At 41.5% G+C, this 16,567-nt stretch overlaps 1 protein-coding gene across 1 annotated transcript in view; it reads left to right on the top strand.

Annotated features, from left to right (window-relative positions):
• Nucleotides 1-16,567, top strand: part of ARID1B (AT-rich interaction domain 1B) — a 419,926-nt gene that overhangs the window by 385,191 nt on the left and 18,168 nt on the right. The window contains exons 11-15 of the mRNA XM_068984869.1: nucleotides 19-177; nucleotides 6,013-6,222; nucleotides 9,082-9,286; nucleotides 15,224-15,362; nucleotides 15,621-15,793. Coding sequence (XP_068840970.1) covers nucleotides 19-177; nucleotides 6,013-6,222; nucleotides 9,082-9,286; nucleotides 15,224-15,362; nucleotides 15,621-15,793 — 886 coding nt within the window. The remainder of the gene's footprint in view (nucleotides 1-18; nucleotides 178-6,012; nucleotides 6,223-9,081; nucleotides 9,287-15,223; nucleotides 15,363-15,620; nucleotides 15,794-16,567) is intronic.

Here is a 16,567-nt window from a genome sequence, read left to right on the forward strand (position 1 = left end):
TTTATTCCTCTACCACAGGATAGCTACAGCTCTCAGGGTATTTCTCAGCCCCCAACCCCCGGCAACCTGCCAGTCCCTTCCCCAATGTCCCCCAGCTCTGCTAGCATCTCCTCATTTCATGGAGATGAAAGTGATAGCATTAGCAGCCCAGGCTGGCCAAAGACTCCATCAAGCCCTGTAAGTGGCTCTGGTTTTTTGTCTTTTGGTTTTTTTTTGTTTTGTTTTTTTCGGTTTTTGGGGGTTTTTTTGATAATTAATTCTACTTTAATGCTTGCTTATTAATTTGTTTTATAAGACTTTTTCTTCATAATTTATCCATGAAAGGATTTTCTTCGTAATTATACTAGTAATAAAATGAGTAAAGTTTGTATGCATCATAACGTAAGTTGATTGCTGATAATGAAACCGCTGATATAAAGAAGCGTCTGTAAGAAGCATGTGATTGTGCTAGTGGGCCCAAACTCCTTCACAGAGTGACTTTGTTTAAATGTCTAACCCATTGTGCGCTTCTGGAAGATCTTTAAAATGAGTTAACTGTCCATTTATGTGGTAACTAATAGCAGCCATGGAATAAATGATAAGTTTGGCCTTTGGACTAAATCTTTCATGGGCTATTGTGTCTAAAAGATCTTATGTCACAACTACCTGTATCTTGAAAACATAAATACTATACTCTGGGCACAGTTCAGCTTGTTATAGCCCTACTTTGTTTCAGTCTAGTTGTCAGAAAATAACAGAAAATTTGTAGAAATGTTAGCATATGTGAATATTTGGAATGCTACTCATAGATTAATGTGTGCCTACATTAGAATCATTTGAGTTAGAAAATTTACATCCTGTGCAAGCCTGCTGAGAATCTTAAAATTGTTGATTTTATATGATATTTTTTAAAAGTGGAAATGTGTATATAAGGGAATTTTTTTTCCTTAATATTCTTCTGTCTGTAGAACTAGGCTTTTATTTTCCTACTAAAGAAATTAATTCTCTGCCATTAAAGAAGAAGAAGAATGGCACTGTAGTAACCTTTATTTTACATTCATATAGGGAATCAAAAGATCTTTAAAAAAAAAAACTGAACATGCAATTACTTGCCAAGAAGGCTTAATTAATACGCTAATTTTTGTAAGACAATGTATTGAAGAGCACAGCTCAGGAAAAGCAAGTTGGAGGGAAGAAGACTCTAACTGCAGAATCTGGCAATCTAGTCAAAACCCCACAAGGAGGCTGCTATTAATTATCCATTCACTGGTTTAAACAGATAGAGCTGAAGGTTTGAAGATTTGGTAGTTCCAGTAAATGTTTGTAAAATTCATGTGGAGCTCTACTATAACCAGCATTTTCCTTTTCAGAGAAAGAAAGGGCAATATTCACTGTTACCTCTTCTCTAGACATGTGTTTCACTTTTTCAACAACCAAGATGAAATGAAAAAAATGCTTCTAGTATGGGTTATGCAGAACTAATGAAAGAGAGAGTGCAGCTCCTTAATTCTGATATCTTTGTGTTATTTGCTTTGAGTCTCAGAAGGCAGCCAACATGGGGAGGGGCGTTGTCCCATAATCTGTTCTGGTTTTTCTTTTCATTAAAGAAAAAACATTTTTGAATCAGTAATATTCCCAAGGCAACAAACAGAACCCCATGTATAAGTTTTCAAAAACATTTTTTATAGGCTCAGAGGGGAAAATTTCGGAGGTTGAAAATATCTTTAAAATGTTGAGATAAAATGGACAGGAATTTAGCTTTAAGTCTGCTAATGGGAAGAGGGGAGAAATTCAGAGGAGAGAGGAGGTAGGGTAGGGAACTGATGTTAGAAAATAAGAGATGACCAATAAAACATGAGTGGAGAAAAAAAAGATTTTTCTTAAAGACTTCTAACAGACCCATACTACATGTTTAAAATTTCCAATTTCCATCTTGCTGATTTCTGGATAATAAAGAATAATTGAGATATATATTATATTTTAAGTTATTGTCACGTTATCTGTATGTAGTAAGTCCATAGGAAACTATTATCAAAACCCTTCCTTCTACTTAAATACGAGAAAGAAAAACAAACTGAATTATTTATTTCATTTTCTAACTGTAACATAATCATACTTAAAATCACATATTACTGTCCTCTTTTTTCTATATAGTTCTCCGTACACTATCGCTCCCTGTAAATAACCACTTTTTACTTAAAAATTTACAATCACACTTCTGGCTCCAGTCATAGAAAAAGAGAACAAGGGAGGATGTGATCTGAGGTAGTGGAAGGCGTTAGAGATTGCTTTGTATTGAGAAAACAACTCCACGCTCAAATGAAATGCTCATTCAAGAAGGGAACGAAAGGAGATTGTTATGAAGGACTTCAGATTATCTCTGCTGTCAAATCACTGCAGATACATGTTAAAGAGTATTTAACTTCTCTTTCTGAGATGCAACTTTAAATTGTCCTTAAAATTGCTCCTCACAGTGTTCCTAATAAAGCTTGTCTAATAACAGACCTGAAATGAAATAACAAAGATGTTCTATGCTTTGACAGTGTGCCGTGGACCAACAGTTTTGTTACAAAACATTCTACAATAAAAATAAACATTCGCACATACACATGCATACACACATATTACCAGGCATATGGTAAAGACTGCTGAAATGTAAATCTGCCTCAAAGATTTGAGGAAACGTCTACTTATAGACTTAATTAAGTTATATGCAAGGAAAACTTTTGTGGCACCATAATAATGTCTTGCTGGAATTTTTCAGCAATCTCCATTTCTTTTTCTTGCCTCCATGACAGTGTTTCATGCAGTAAGATACAATTTTTACAGTATCAAAGCAAAATGAGGTGTTCTAGTGGCCTGGAAAAGTTAACTGTCTTCCTGCAGGGCTAGTTGTTTTTTGTTTTTTTTTTCTTTTGCCCATTGTTGATGAGTAGAATGTAAATGACATTTATCCAAAGGTCACATCAAAACTAATGTCTGAGAACAAAAAAAGTGCATGTTGAGCCTAATCAGTGATAAAGTGTATAGTCTTTACGTCCTAGGGCTTTTGTTTTTCTTAATATCGTTTTTCTCTGTTTGGATACCCATATGCTAACTTTGGGAGTGGGCTGGGGTGTCACCTGGAGACTGGGAATGGAGATGTTACTTGTCCACCAATCCCTTCCTCAGCTTTCAGTCTTATTAGACTGTGTCCACATTCACTTAGCACCTTGCTCACTGAAAGCCTATTTATAGGCTGTTTTAATCAGCTGTTGATTCTTACTTGGATGGTGCCAGACTTTTCAGACCTTTCTCATTTGAGTATTCACTTATAGAATAAATACCTACTGAGTACCTTCAGAGTGCTGTCACTGTTGGTGATTCAGAATCAACACAGGTCCTGCCCTGTGGAACGTAAGGTCTGGTCAGAAGAGTGGAGGGCAGACAGCTAATCCCACACAGCACACACACCTCGATGCCCTGTGAGGCCAGGTGCCACTAAGGACAAATAAAACCTGTGATGATTCAGACCAGGGAGCTTGCCTCAGAGGAGGACTCTTCTAGGACCTGACACATAACTGAGGCTTGACCACTTTCTTTTCATATAGATGCCTTTTCCTACATTATGGCACCATAAAGTGCATTTTTAAAGATCTAAAAACTATGAAAAATAAAACTATTAAAAGCAATTATCTTCATTAAGATTTTCTCATTTTATGAGAACAAATTGAGACATGTAGAAGTTAATCAAACTTAAGTTCATTTAACAAAGAACAGTAAGAAAAGTTAAACTATGGATAGTCAAACTAAGTGAATCATTCCTTTAGACCCATTTCCGTTTATGAGAATGCAGTCCTTTCTCATAAATAGGAACAAACACCAGTCTCATTGCTTAGGTCATGATGAACTGTTCTCCTGGAGCCCTTCCACATTTGGGGTTTAGAGAGGACCAGGCCAGAAATAGCCATTGGTTCTTACATTCAGGATGTTGGTGGAGCACTTAGAGTAATTGTAAATTGAAATGATTGATTTTATATCTCTTATTTTTAAATTGAATCTCAATTTTTTACCTCTCACTTTTTCACAGATGAAATAAAAGGGGGAGGTTCATGGTGGTGGTGGTTTGTTGTTATGTTAATTGATTTTAGATGATAGTGCTTTTTTCCTCTGATTCTTATTTCAGATTTTTATTTTTTTAAAAGATTGGGTCCATTTTTTCAATGTGCCTCCCAATAAAGACAAAAAGTTTTTCAGCACTAGGATTTAGAAACCTCTTGTTAATAACTACCTCATTAATGATGACAAAGCTTCTGTAATGTTTCCAGAATGAGAATGTGGTGTAAGATGTGTTAGAACAGTTTCCCTAGTCAGAGACTCCTTGGATATAAGAATATGATAAAATGTACAAACTTATTTGGATATGGAATGTGTTCCATATTTCTGGTATATACATGAATTTATAAGACATATATAGGAATATGTATATACATTTTAAGTTCTTATCTAAAGTAATTGTTAAGTGACTTGCTCTTTAGCTTCATCAGTATAAATTGTAAAAGGTCAGTTTTTTTTTATCTTGCTACTCTACATTTTTTATTTACATCAGCTGTATCACCCATTTTTATATGTTTTATATAAAGGTTTTATGTTTCAATAATTCTAAAGCTGAAGGCTTAAAATTTCAGCAAAAATAGCTTGGGAAATTACATGTTAATTGGAAGGACCTCTGCCACCCATCAGCTTGATTAATTTCATTCTCAACCATCCTTTCTCAGGCCCTAGTTTTATTGGGAATCACTTTGCTAAACAAGGTAGCATCAAACCTTGATGACAGTTATGTTATTTAACTCACCATCCCCATTTCAGGTCACATGTTTAAAATTATGTTGAGCTAAATATAACAAAAAAGAGTTAAAAAAAACTTCATTTAACATAATACTATACATTTCAAATGATAACCTAGTAAATAAACATGACTAAATGAAATTTATTATTATTCCAAGGAAATATTTAATTGAGAATTTACAAGTGATTTTGCACAAGAATCCCATAGTTGCAGATATTACAAGTACACAAATATTGTTAAAAATACAGAGACATAAAAGAAAGGGAAAATATACAGCTGGGCTGTTGTAGGACAAAAAGTATTACCTTCCCAGATCACATAATCCAGAGGGTGAGCTTCAGGTGTGCAGAAACAGCCACTTCTGACATTTTAGTATCAAATATAAAATTAGAAAAATGAAATACCAAGAATTAGAACATCAGTATAAACCAAATGGGCGCATAAAAGTAGATCTTCATAAATAAGCTGAGAGTATGAAATAGCACATGTGTTTGTGATGAACACATGTTTGCTTAAGAAATCTATTAAAATTACCTTGACAGAAAAGTTCAAGAAATCTTAAGTCAGGAAAGCGGATCATTCTGAGAGAATGCTAGTAACTGGCCATTAATTTAGAAGGCTCTCAAATGTAAAGCGCACACACTGCTGGGTCCAATGACATGTGACCAGCCTTGTATTTTTCAACACACATCATGTATGTGCTCTACCTCCATATGATTTAGTTTTAATAAAGCTATACATTGGTCATTTATATTTTGAGAAGGAAATGTAGGCATCTATGTAATGAGGAGGGGGCCTCTATAATATTACAGTTGGAATTTTAAACTCAGTGTAGCCATTCAATGAACTTGTACCCTTTTTGAAAAAAAAAGAAAAAATGACATGAGGGGTCATTGGAATCTTGCCTTCTGGGATTCAACGCTTATATTGATAAAGTAAAAAAGATTTTTGTTCTGTTTTTGTTTTTCAAGTATATAAAAGGGGGAGTTTGGGCCCTTTAGTTAAAGTCAAAGTAAATTTTTAATTAAGAAAATGTATACTTTGTGCCTGAACTAGTAGCCTTCATTCCTGATTGTTGTGTGATAGCAGTAGTTTTAAAATTTCTTCTCATCTTGTATTCGGTAGCTCATTACTTTTTTTCTCGCCTTCTTCCATTTCCCTCGGCCCGCTTATGCCCCATCTCCAAATGCTACCCTGGGCTCTAGAAGTCTAGCTCATCCACCACCACTGGAGAAAAGATCACAAAGGTGTATGAGCTGGGGAATGAGCCAGAGAGGAAGCTGTGGGTGGACCGCTACCTCACCTTCATGGAGGAGAGGGGCTCCCCGGTCTCAAGTCTGCCTGCGGTGGGCAAGAAGCCCTTGGACCTATTCCGACTCTATGTCTGCGTCAAAGAGATCGGCGGTTTGGCACAGGTGAGAACAGCTGAATGAGGAGATGCTATGGATGAGCTTTGAATATGCAAACTTGAATTTTTTTTTCTCACAAAGAAAAAGCTGAGCCTCTGGGAAGGTCACTTCACTGGATCCATGTTCACGTGTGGCAGGTCGGGGGCGGGGGCTGCACTGGGGTCAGGGACCTCGATCTGCCACCCATTTGCAGAGTGACTTCAGTAGGTCATTTATATGGACTCAATCCTCAACGGTAAAATGAGACATTTGAGCTAGGTTTTGCTTTAGGGTCCCTAACAGCTCTAGAATTCTGTGGAATCTGTGTTAGAATTTCATAGTAAACAGAAATGTTTTGCAAATGACTAAATTGTCTGGATCAGATATAAATCAAATTCACTGTTTCCCTCTATCCAGAGCAAGTTAACAAGAAAACTGTCATCCTTCTACAACCATGTCCGCTGTACCTGGGTGGCAGGAGGGGCAGTGCCGTCCTTTCCCACAGCTGGGGGCACCCAGGTGCAGAATGCCCGGAGGCACTCCTTTGGGGGTGTGCAGATGCCTCCCCTGCACTTGCCCCCTTCATTCTGTACCCTAGGGGCCGCATTCTCCTTTCCCTGTCACAGCCCTGTTTTTAGCCCTGGGGAGGGTTTGTGTGTCCATATCCCGAAGTAGAATGGAGAAAAGGGCCCTCAGGGGTGAGTGCCTGCCGCATCCTGGGCACCATCCTTTTTCTTGTCACTTCTCTCTCAACACCCATGGAATGCAGAGTCGCCAGCCCTGAAGAAGAGATGTAACAGATTGCAGCACAGTCGTCCCCTGGGGTCCACGGAGCACTGGTTCCAGGATCCCCACAAATACTGAAACCCTGTGAGCTCGAGCCTCTTTATTTCTGGAACCTACACACCACCTCCCATATACTTCAGATCATCTCTCAGTTACTTATAATACCCAATACAGTGTAATGCTATGTAAATAGTTGCTGGTACAAGTTCAAGTTTTGCTTTTTGGAACTTTCTTTTGGGTGGGGTGGGGGTTTTTGTTTTTTTCTTTTTCAATGCTTTCAATTCACAATTGGTTGAATTTAGAAATGCAGAACCAGGGAACAGGGAAGGCCGACTGTACAAGAATGGAATGTTGTGGCCCAGGGACTCTCGGTAGGTGGTGGGGCCAAGTTTGTTTGATTGCGAAGCGCATGCCCTTTATCTGCCCTTGGTTCTCTGACCTAGCTGTTCATTAGCAGCACCTGGGAGCATTTAAAACCTGTCAGCTCCTGGGCTCCTTCCCAGACCAGTGAAAGGAGCTGCTCTGGGCCTCAGGTGTTCCAGGCCTCACTATCCAAAGGTAGGTCAGCTGATGCACAGGTATCACTGAGGACCCACCCTGGTATCTGGGCTGCAGGGCTTGCAGGAGAGGCTTTTGTTCTCAGCCCTCCCTGAGGAGCCTCCTCCTACCCGAGACTGAGGCCTCCAAGTGAAGCAATTAGAGCTTGACTCCAGAAGGCGTAATCAGATGGAATCACAGGATGCAGACCAGATGTGACCAGGTGTGGGTGATGGCCAGCGAAGGGTTTCACCCAGCTCACAGAAGCAAGGAACCGTCAGGACACCTCACTCAGCCAAGTGGACTCCCAGGTTGGGTCTTAGCTGATGAAGTTGCTTGAATGTAGTAGTGATTCCCAGCGGTGAGGCCTTGGCCGCATTGTCACTCACACCCCATCAGATGTGGTTCAAACAGGTGCTGCAGCCCCAGAGGGATCAGCTAAAAGCCTTGCTTTTCAGGGTGTCTCAGGCAGCGCTCTGCCTGTGATTTCAGAAGCAGTCACAGGCCTGCCCGTTGCAGCCTGGCATTCAGTACCAAAAATGGCACTAAGCATTCCCGAGAGTATTCTCTGGTTTCTCACGCACCATTTAATACTAAGTAAATGGACATAAAGAGCTTTGTGAGGAAGTTCGAATCCAAAAATTGAACATTTCATTCAAACTCACTGTCCCTTTAACTCATGCTACTTAATACAGGACACATCTAAAGGCAAAATATTCCCCAAGCATTTGCAGGCCTTCATGTTTCCTTCGTGTGTCAGCCTCATGTGACCTGTTCCCATTGGGAATCAAAAAGTTAAACCAATTCCTCAAATTTTATATAACATTTGAGGATTCCCTTCCTTTCTTCTCTTTTTGCAGTTGTATTCCCTCCAGCCTGAGTGTAAGTGGGAACACTGGATGGTCCTATGTGCCCCTTCTCAAGCCCACTGGTGCTGCCATGTCAGCTAGCTGGTGGCTCCACAGCTCAGACAGGGTTGATGACTTCTGCTGGACTGTTAGGTTGGGCTCATTTGGTTGGGGCCTCCTTCACCCAACACTACAAGAAAGCCTCACGTGAAAGACTGGGCATGAACAGAAATTATGAGGCTCATCTTTCTGGAAGCTTGTGGCTGTTGGAAGGAGACATTGTTTTTCTTATTAAGGCTCAGATACTTAAATTGCAAAATAATTCTGTTATTGCTTTTTAAATTAGTTTTTAGACACCCTTTTATAAAAAAATAAGAGTGAGATGGGGGTGAGCAAGAGCACCTTTGCTCAGAGATAAATCGCCGGCTCCGAGCAGCACCCGCTCTGGCAGACTCGGAGGCATTAGAAGATGCACCGGGCAGAAGAATTTCCATGAGCAATGCTTTTTATGTAGCTATCAGCAGGTTCCTTAATGGTTTTATAACTGTAAATGCTGTCTAGGCACTACTGAGTGGGAGTAATGAACATTAGTTAAAAGAGGCAAATGAAAAATAAAAAAAGTAAACTAAGATATTAAGTGCTTTTTTTTGTTTGCTGGCTTTAAACAAGCCACTTTGCTGCAAACCAGTGATCCTGCCTTTTTTTTTTTGGCTAGGTTAATAAAAACAAGAAGTGGCGTGAGCTGGCAACCAACCTAAATGTTGGCACTTCGAGCAGTGCAGCAAGCTCCCTGAAAAAGCAGTATATTCAGTACCTGTTTGCCTTTGAGTGCAAGATCGAGCGTGGGGAGGAGCCCCCGCCGGAAGTCTTCAGCACAGGCGACACCAAGAAGCAGCCCAAGCTCCAGCCGCCATCTCCTGGTAAGTGGGGGCGCTGCAGCCGGGAGCCCCTCCTGGGCTCTGAAACGGCCACTCAGCAGAGCAAACAGGACACCCTGGGGTCCGAGAGAGGGAAAGAGGCACCCTGTCTTCTCTTGTTCGTTTAACTGGACCCTATTAGCAGTGCCTAATGGAAGAAAGAATGAACTGGGGATATTGTGTTTCTGCTCTGCACTTCGAAGGTGCCGATCTTTCGCTTTACCTTTTCTAGTCAAAGTAGACTTCAGGTTCTGAGTTATATACCTTAATTCCTATACAGTTATTTTTAAATATCCCATCTAACTATCAAAATGTCTTCCCATTAACCTGTGCTCATACTGGAAATGCCACCCTGCAGATTTAATAGCCAGCTTCCATCAGCTCTGCCTCTGTCGGAGATACTTAGATTTGTACACAGCAAAATGAAATTTGGACTTCGTATTTAATGTTCCCTACCAAGTTTTTGCTTGTAGGGAATTCAGCAAACTTCAGCCCTGTTTCTGCGAAAGTGGAGTCCAACTTAGCTTTGAGCTAGAGGTCAGGAATCTAAGCAAATACTGCTTGGTAATAATGGCGATTCACTTGAATTCACAGAAGCAAAATCATACAAATGGTACCTGCCTTCTCTGCTGTCTCTCCACTCAGCTGTTGGACACCCTGCCGTCCTTTCGGCTCTCCTGCTGGCTTCTGTTCTACTGTTAGCATTTCAGATTTGAAATTACTGAATCACTGATAAGTTCTGATAAATCTAATATTGAAGATGAGAAGAGATTTGAATCATCCTTAGTTCTGGGTGACTTCATTCAAGTTAAGTTTGATCATTCTGTGGTCTGTTTCTGGCCGTGTCCAAGCCCTGTGTTGGTCACACTTGTCTACACTGTCCTGCATATGAAGTGGCTGAGTGTGCCTGCCCTGTCCCCCAACACTGTTACGCAGGTGAATGATCACAGCCAATGTTTCTTGAGCACTTAGAGTGTGCCAGGGCTTTCCCGTTTAATCTTCATATGAGCCCTGTGATACAGATACTGTTCTAAAACCCCTGAGAAAACCAAGGCACATACAGTCTCAGCAGACTGGCCCGTTGTTGCTAATGAGGGGGAGAACCAGGCTTTGATCCCAGACATCTGGCTCTAGAATTAGAGATCCAGGTGTACCTACCACACTTTGTGCTTAAAGCAGCGCTGTAATAGGTAAGCTGTTTACACACAGAAGGTGGTACCTGTGAGCCAAAGAAAGGAGTTGTTTCTCTTTTAATTACTTGCTCTAGCTGGTATCTGGAGGGCAGTGCTAATATCTAAGGCCACTAATCAAGAGATCTCAAATAAATACTTTTTAGGCCCAGGGTACATGTGTAATAAGCACACCTCAATATAGATCTGTTGGTTCTAAATACAAGTAGAGAAGTTCCTCTCTCTCACCCCGTCCTTAAAGATCCACAGCCTTTGCCAGTTATGGTGGACTTTAAAAACTGTGAAATCTAATTTCGAAAATCTCACAACATTACATTCAGTTCACAGAGTAAAACAAGCTGCCTCTGAACAGCTCTGAAACTATTTTTCCAAAATAAAAACCCAGTAGGGTGTAGGGACCAAAGTGGCGATGTCTGCAAAGATCTAAAGGTATATTTTATTTGCCAGGAAAGAACTCATGTCACTGAATGGTCTGTACTTCTGTATGGAGAATAGCTCTCCCAGTGTGCATCAGCTTCAGTGCAAGAAATCCTGCTGAGGTATAGACACTTCAGAAAGTACAGGGCCTGTGCTCTGAACAGTCAGCTCTTTCCTCTCCCCCCTCTTTATTTTAAACTATCATTTTTATGGCAACATTATCGCTTTAACTGAACAAAAGAGCTTGGATTGCAGGCGCACCTCTGATAATACATTCTTCTCAGTAGTCCAAATGGAGCCCGAGTCTGCGAAACAGGAAACGGGAGGAAAGCTTCCTGTATCTAGCCGTTCAGCCAGTGCACAGCCTGGAGGGCATAGTGCAGGGTGCACGGGGCCAGGCTGCGTGGCTCACGTGTTCTGCACACCGCTCAGCAATTGAACAGAAACATGGACCAGGCCGTGGGGCAGTGAGCAACGCCAGCCTCTCAACCAAAAGCCAGGCATTGCCTCCAGCATTCCAGACCCATGATTAAGGAAAATGTTTCTGAAACATTTTTATTATCAGAGAAGGGAAACAAATTATTCCCAAACCTTTGCCATGTCAGGGCCTCATATACTACAAAAATTTTTTAACTAATTTTCAGCCAAAATTTGTGTTCTTTAAGTCAGGTTTTTCCCCATAAGAACCTAACTGTAGCTTATTCCTTACCGATACATCCAGGCAAACAACTGAAAGATTCCTCAGAAACATTCTAGATTCTTTTTTCAAATGTTCATTCTGAACCAGCTTAAATCCTAAAAGCTAATGATTTGAGGTCATTCCTCTGTGTTCCAGTTTGGATGTGACACGGCTGATAAGATTTGAAATTCAGTCCTGTCAGCCTCTGAAAGGTGTTGCCCCTTAGCCCTGGAGCCTTCACCCTGATCTTCACTGTAGAGTGGCTGTGTGACTTCTAGCTCCAGAGATCCAGGTTGTGCCTTTGGGTTCTAGAGCAATTCGACCAAAGGAAGGCTCCTAAATGAAATCTGAGCAGGGCCTGGGGGTGCGGTTGCTTCTCTGAAGTCCTGGCGGGGCTCTTGCTATAACCGACTGTAAAAGTTAGTGAAGATCTAATGAACAGCCACGGGGATCCAGAGCCTTAGCTGCCTGTAAGCTAGAGTGGGGTAGGGGCAGGGTGGGGAGGGGACCCGGCTGGGAGGAATGGGTGGGGGGTGGGGGGAGGAAGCTCCACTTTCAATTAGTAAGTCTGTAACCAAAAACCCATCCATCTTTGCTGGCAGGTGGCTGACTGAATTTCTATTATTAGCTGACAGGTGATGTCACAGAGCCTGTCATGGATCCAACTAGGGAATCCTCAGTGGAAGATAAATGAGAAAGGGCTCGGGTTATAAACAGAGGTGCCCTCTGGGTGACCTCTGGTTGCCGTAGACTTGGGACTATCAGCTATGCCTCATCTCCCCACCCTCCTTCCTGCAACCCCAGCCAGAACTAGGGCACTGGGTCCATGCTGTGTAAATTAATTCCCAGCTAGGAGTCTGGCCGTTCACTCTGAAGTGTGTGAATGTACTTAACCTTCAATAACCTTTCCATTGTTTACTTTCCAGTATACATTTGTAGCTTCTGGCAAAAGGTAGGGATATCCTAGAGAGCCAGCCTCCTCTGTTAGCAGCTTCCAGAGGTTGCATTCATTTTTTTTTTTTTTTTTTTCCCTGAAAGGAAAGGAAAACACACTGGCAAGAGGGGAGAATGTTTCCTTTTTTTTTCTTTTTTAAGCTGTAAATGTGAATACTTGTAAATAAGGGCCATTCTGAACTCAGTCTTGTGAGCCGTGTTCCTAGGAAGCTGTGCTGGCTTCTGCACAGTCTGCTTCTTGAGTTTAAGAAATCAGTTATTTCCCCTGCCAGTTCTATGGGGCAGTCATGTCTGTAGGGTTATGCTTATATATTTGTAAAAGACTCTGACTTGTTTCTTTCGTTATATCTACTTCTTAAATATATATTTTTTGGTAAAACTCTGGAAATGCATACTTGGTATATAAATATAATAAAGTGAGTTTGGTAAAACTCTGGTTTGGTTTAGAAGCATGAGTTGGTAAGTTTTTATTTTAAGGAATCTACATCTAAGAAGGTATCTATAGTTAAAGCTACTCTTCCCTGATTCACTCTAGTCCTATGCACCTAGGGGAGGTGTTATGGAAAGCACCCTCTGTTGGCCAGTCCTCAGTATTGATTCCCAACCAGGCCCAGACCACACCAACCGCGCTGACATGTTAGGTCAGCTGAGGCTCTCTGAGAAGAAGTGACAGACCCCATTTCTTACTCACTCATAGCACACTCTGTAATCTCCAGGGTTTGTGTAACTCAGTTTCCTCTAAAGTAAAGTGTGGTAATTGTACAGTTCGTTAACTTTAGATAATAATAAATGCAAATTATTGTTTATAAGCAATCAGCAATCCTATTTGTTACAGTTAGAATTCTGAAAGTATTTAATGTATGTATGTATGTGGGCAGGAATTTTTATCTTTTTCTGTCAACTTGATAAATTCCAACAGTAGGAAACAGCACACAATATTCATTCAGTTAGTATTTGTTTAATTAATAAGTGAAATCAATATCTATCCAACACCTAACATGCTAAGGACTATGATCAATGATAAAGCAAGAGCCCTTAAAATATTATGTTTTAAGGTAGGATTAATTTTTTACATGAATCCTGCTGCTACTGCTAAGTCACTTCAGTCGTCTCTGACTCTGTGCAGCCCCATGGACTGCAGCATACCAGGCTCCTCCGTCCATAGGATTTTCCAGGCAAGAGTACTGGAGTGGAGTGCCACTGCTTTCTCCGTACATGAATCCTGCTTAAGTTTTAAAAAGATCTGTTCAATTCTGGGCTCTGTTATTATAGTGTAATTACAGTTAAAGCCAGGTCTTATTACTCTGATAATGACATTCAGTTCAGTTCAGTCGCTCAGTCATGTCCGACTGTGCGACCCTGTGAATCACAGCATGCCAGGCCTCCCTGTCCATCACCAACTCCCGGAGTTTGCCCAAACTCATGTCCATCAAGTCAGTGATGCCATCCAGCCATCTCATCCTCTGTCGTCCCCTTCTCCTCCTGCTCCCAGTCCCTCCCAGCATCAGGGTCTTTTCCAGTGGGTCAACTCTTCGCATGAGGTAGCCGAAGTATTGGAGTTTCAGCTTTAGCATCAGTCCTTCCAGTGAACACCCAGGACTGATCTCCTTGGGGATGGACTGGTTGGATCTCCTTGCAGTCCAAGGGGCTCTCAAGAGTCTTCTCCAACACCACAGTTCAAAAGCATCAATTCTTTGGCGCTCAGCTTTATTCACAGTCCAACTCTCACATCCATATATGACCACAGGAAAAACCATAGCCTTGACTAGACAGACCTTTGTTGGCAAAGTAATGTCTCTGCTTTTGAATATGCCATCTAGGTTGGTCGTAACTTTCCTTCCAAGGAGTAAGCGTCTTTTAATTTCATGGCTGCAGTCACCATCTGCAGTGATTTTGGAGCCCCCCAAAATAAAGTCTGACACTGTTTCCACTGTTTCCCCATCTATTTCCCATGAAGTGATGGGACCAGATGCCAAGATGTTAGTTTTCTGAATGTTGAGCTTTAAGCCAACTTATTCACTATCCTCTCACTTTCATCAAGAGGCTTTTAAGTTCCTCTTCACTTTCTGCCATAACAATAAAGAATTCTAAACCAATATGATTTGTGTTGTATAAAAACAAACTATTTCATAGCTGCGAAAACTACTGTTAATGACAGCATAGACACATCCAGATGTGGAAAAGTGATACAAAGCTCATTATTAATTTGTACCATTTCTTTACAACTTAAATATTTCTCATTGCCTAAGACCTTGATAATTTTTATAATGTTTTTCTAAAACAGCACAATAGTCCATCAAATTGATAAAACAAACTTTTTGTCCCATTTTTCCTTATTCTTAGACATTCCAATTATCTCCATTATAAACAACACTGAAGTCTTCTGCCTAAAACCTTCTTTATATTAGATGATTTTCTTGGGATAAATACCCAGGAAAGCATTTACCCAGTATTTTACAGCTCATATCTGAAGTGCGTTTGCAAATAGTTTAGAAAGAAAAGCTTTTACTGATTTTCACCATAAACAATGTAAGAGCAGTTAATTTTACTGCATCATTACCAGCAATGGATATTGTTACTCTTTCTACATGAGATGGTGTCCTATTTTTCTCTCCCTTTTAAAAAAATAACTATCAAGGATGAGCTCACTTGATAACCTCTAGTTTTCCCCCCCTTTTTTCTTGGTATCACTACTATCAGCTAACTCAGGATCCTTGCAAGGTCCACAGACCCCCCAGTCAACTGGCAGTAATTCGATGGCAGAGGTTCCAGGTGACCTGAAGCCGCCTACTCCAGCCTCCACCCCTCATGGACAGATGACCCCAATGCAAGGTGGAAGGTATGTTAAAAGATCTCTGTGAGCCATACAAAGTTAGATTTGTCTCTCTTTTAGTTTTCTGGAGCAGACTTTAGAGAGAGAGAAAATGGTGTTCTCTAGTGAGTTTTTAAATATTGACTACCACTCGTTTCAGTCATATAATTTACTTTGGATGGTTTTCCCATGTACACAGATTTCAAGGTTGGCTTATTTTCTGGATCAGCGTTTGCAGGTGACTAATGCTCTGTGGTTAAGCTTTCATGTCTCTCATCTCATCAGGAGCAGCACTGTCAGTGTGCACGACCCATTCTCGGACGCAAGTGAGTCATCGTTCCCCAAACGCAACTCCATGACTCCAAGCACCCCGTACCAGCAGGGCATGAGCATGCCAGACGTGATGGGCAGGATGCCCTATGAGCCCAACAAGGACCCCTTTGGAGGGATGAGGAAAGGTAAGTGCCGAAGGCTCTCTGTGCAGGGTTGGTCCAGAGGGCATTCTGCCATCTTGTGACTGACTCACTGACCCATTCGAGACTTACTGGAGCCCCACCTCCACAGCCTACTAAATTTCCAGCCGTGAGGAAAGTACTTAGCATCTCTCTGCCTCGGTTTCTTCATCTGGAAATTAGGATAATAAGGGGTCATGAAGAGGAGCTGAGTTAATGCACATAAGTACAGGCCTTAGAAGAGTGAGTGGTACGTATCATAAGCAGAGGTGCTCTTGATGCTGCCTGAGTCGGCATCAGGCTTGTCTTAAGGCATGGGCTGGGCGCTAAGTTGGTAAACCAGACAGGCCCTTGTGGAGCTGGCGGGCTACAAACAACAAATAAAAAGTAAGGTAAACCACGTATATGTGACTGAAGATGGTTTTTGACAGAAGGAAAGAAACAGCCAGGAAGAAACACAAAGAACAAGGGCATTGGGGGTGGGGGCAGTCGTGGGAGGAGGGGCCTCTCCTTGGGAGGGAGGGCAGGCAGGGGGTTCTGGGTGACGGGAGTGAGGCGGCGAGGGGCAGGCGAGGGGAGCTGAGGCAGCAGTGAGGCTGGTGTGCGTTGTGGGTGGAGGCTCCTGGGCACAAAGAGCTGAGGGCCATGCTGAGAACGTCCAGGGCCCCAGGTCCAGAGCCTTTCCACTTCCTGCATGTGCTGACGAGTTGGGGGTTTTTACGCAGGAAGTGAGGTGACTGGGTTTTTGTTGTTGTTGTTGTTGTTGTTGTTGTTGTTGTT

The sequence above is a fragment of the Capricornis sumatraensis genome, chromosome 13, assembly GCF_032405125.1.
Source record: "Capricornis sumatraensis isolate serow.1 chromosome 13, serow.2, whole genome shotgun sequence".
Taxonomy (NCBI): Eukaryota; Metazoa; Chordata; class Mammalia; order Artiodactyla; family Bovidae; genus Capricornis; species Capricornis sumatraensis.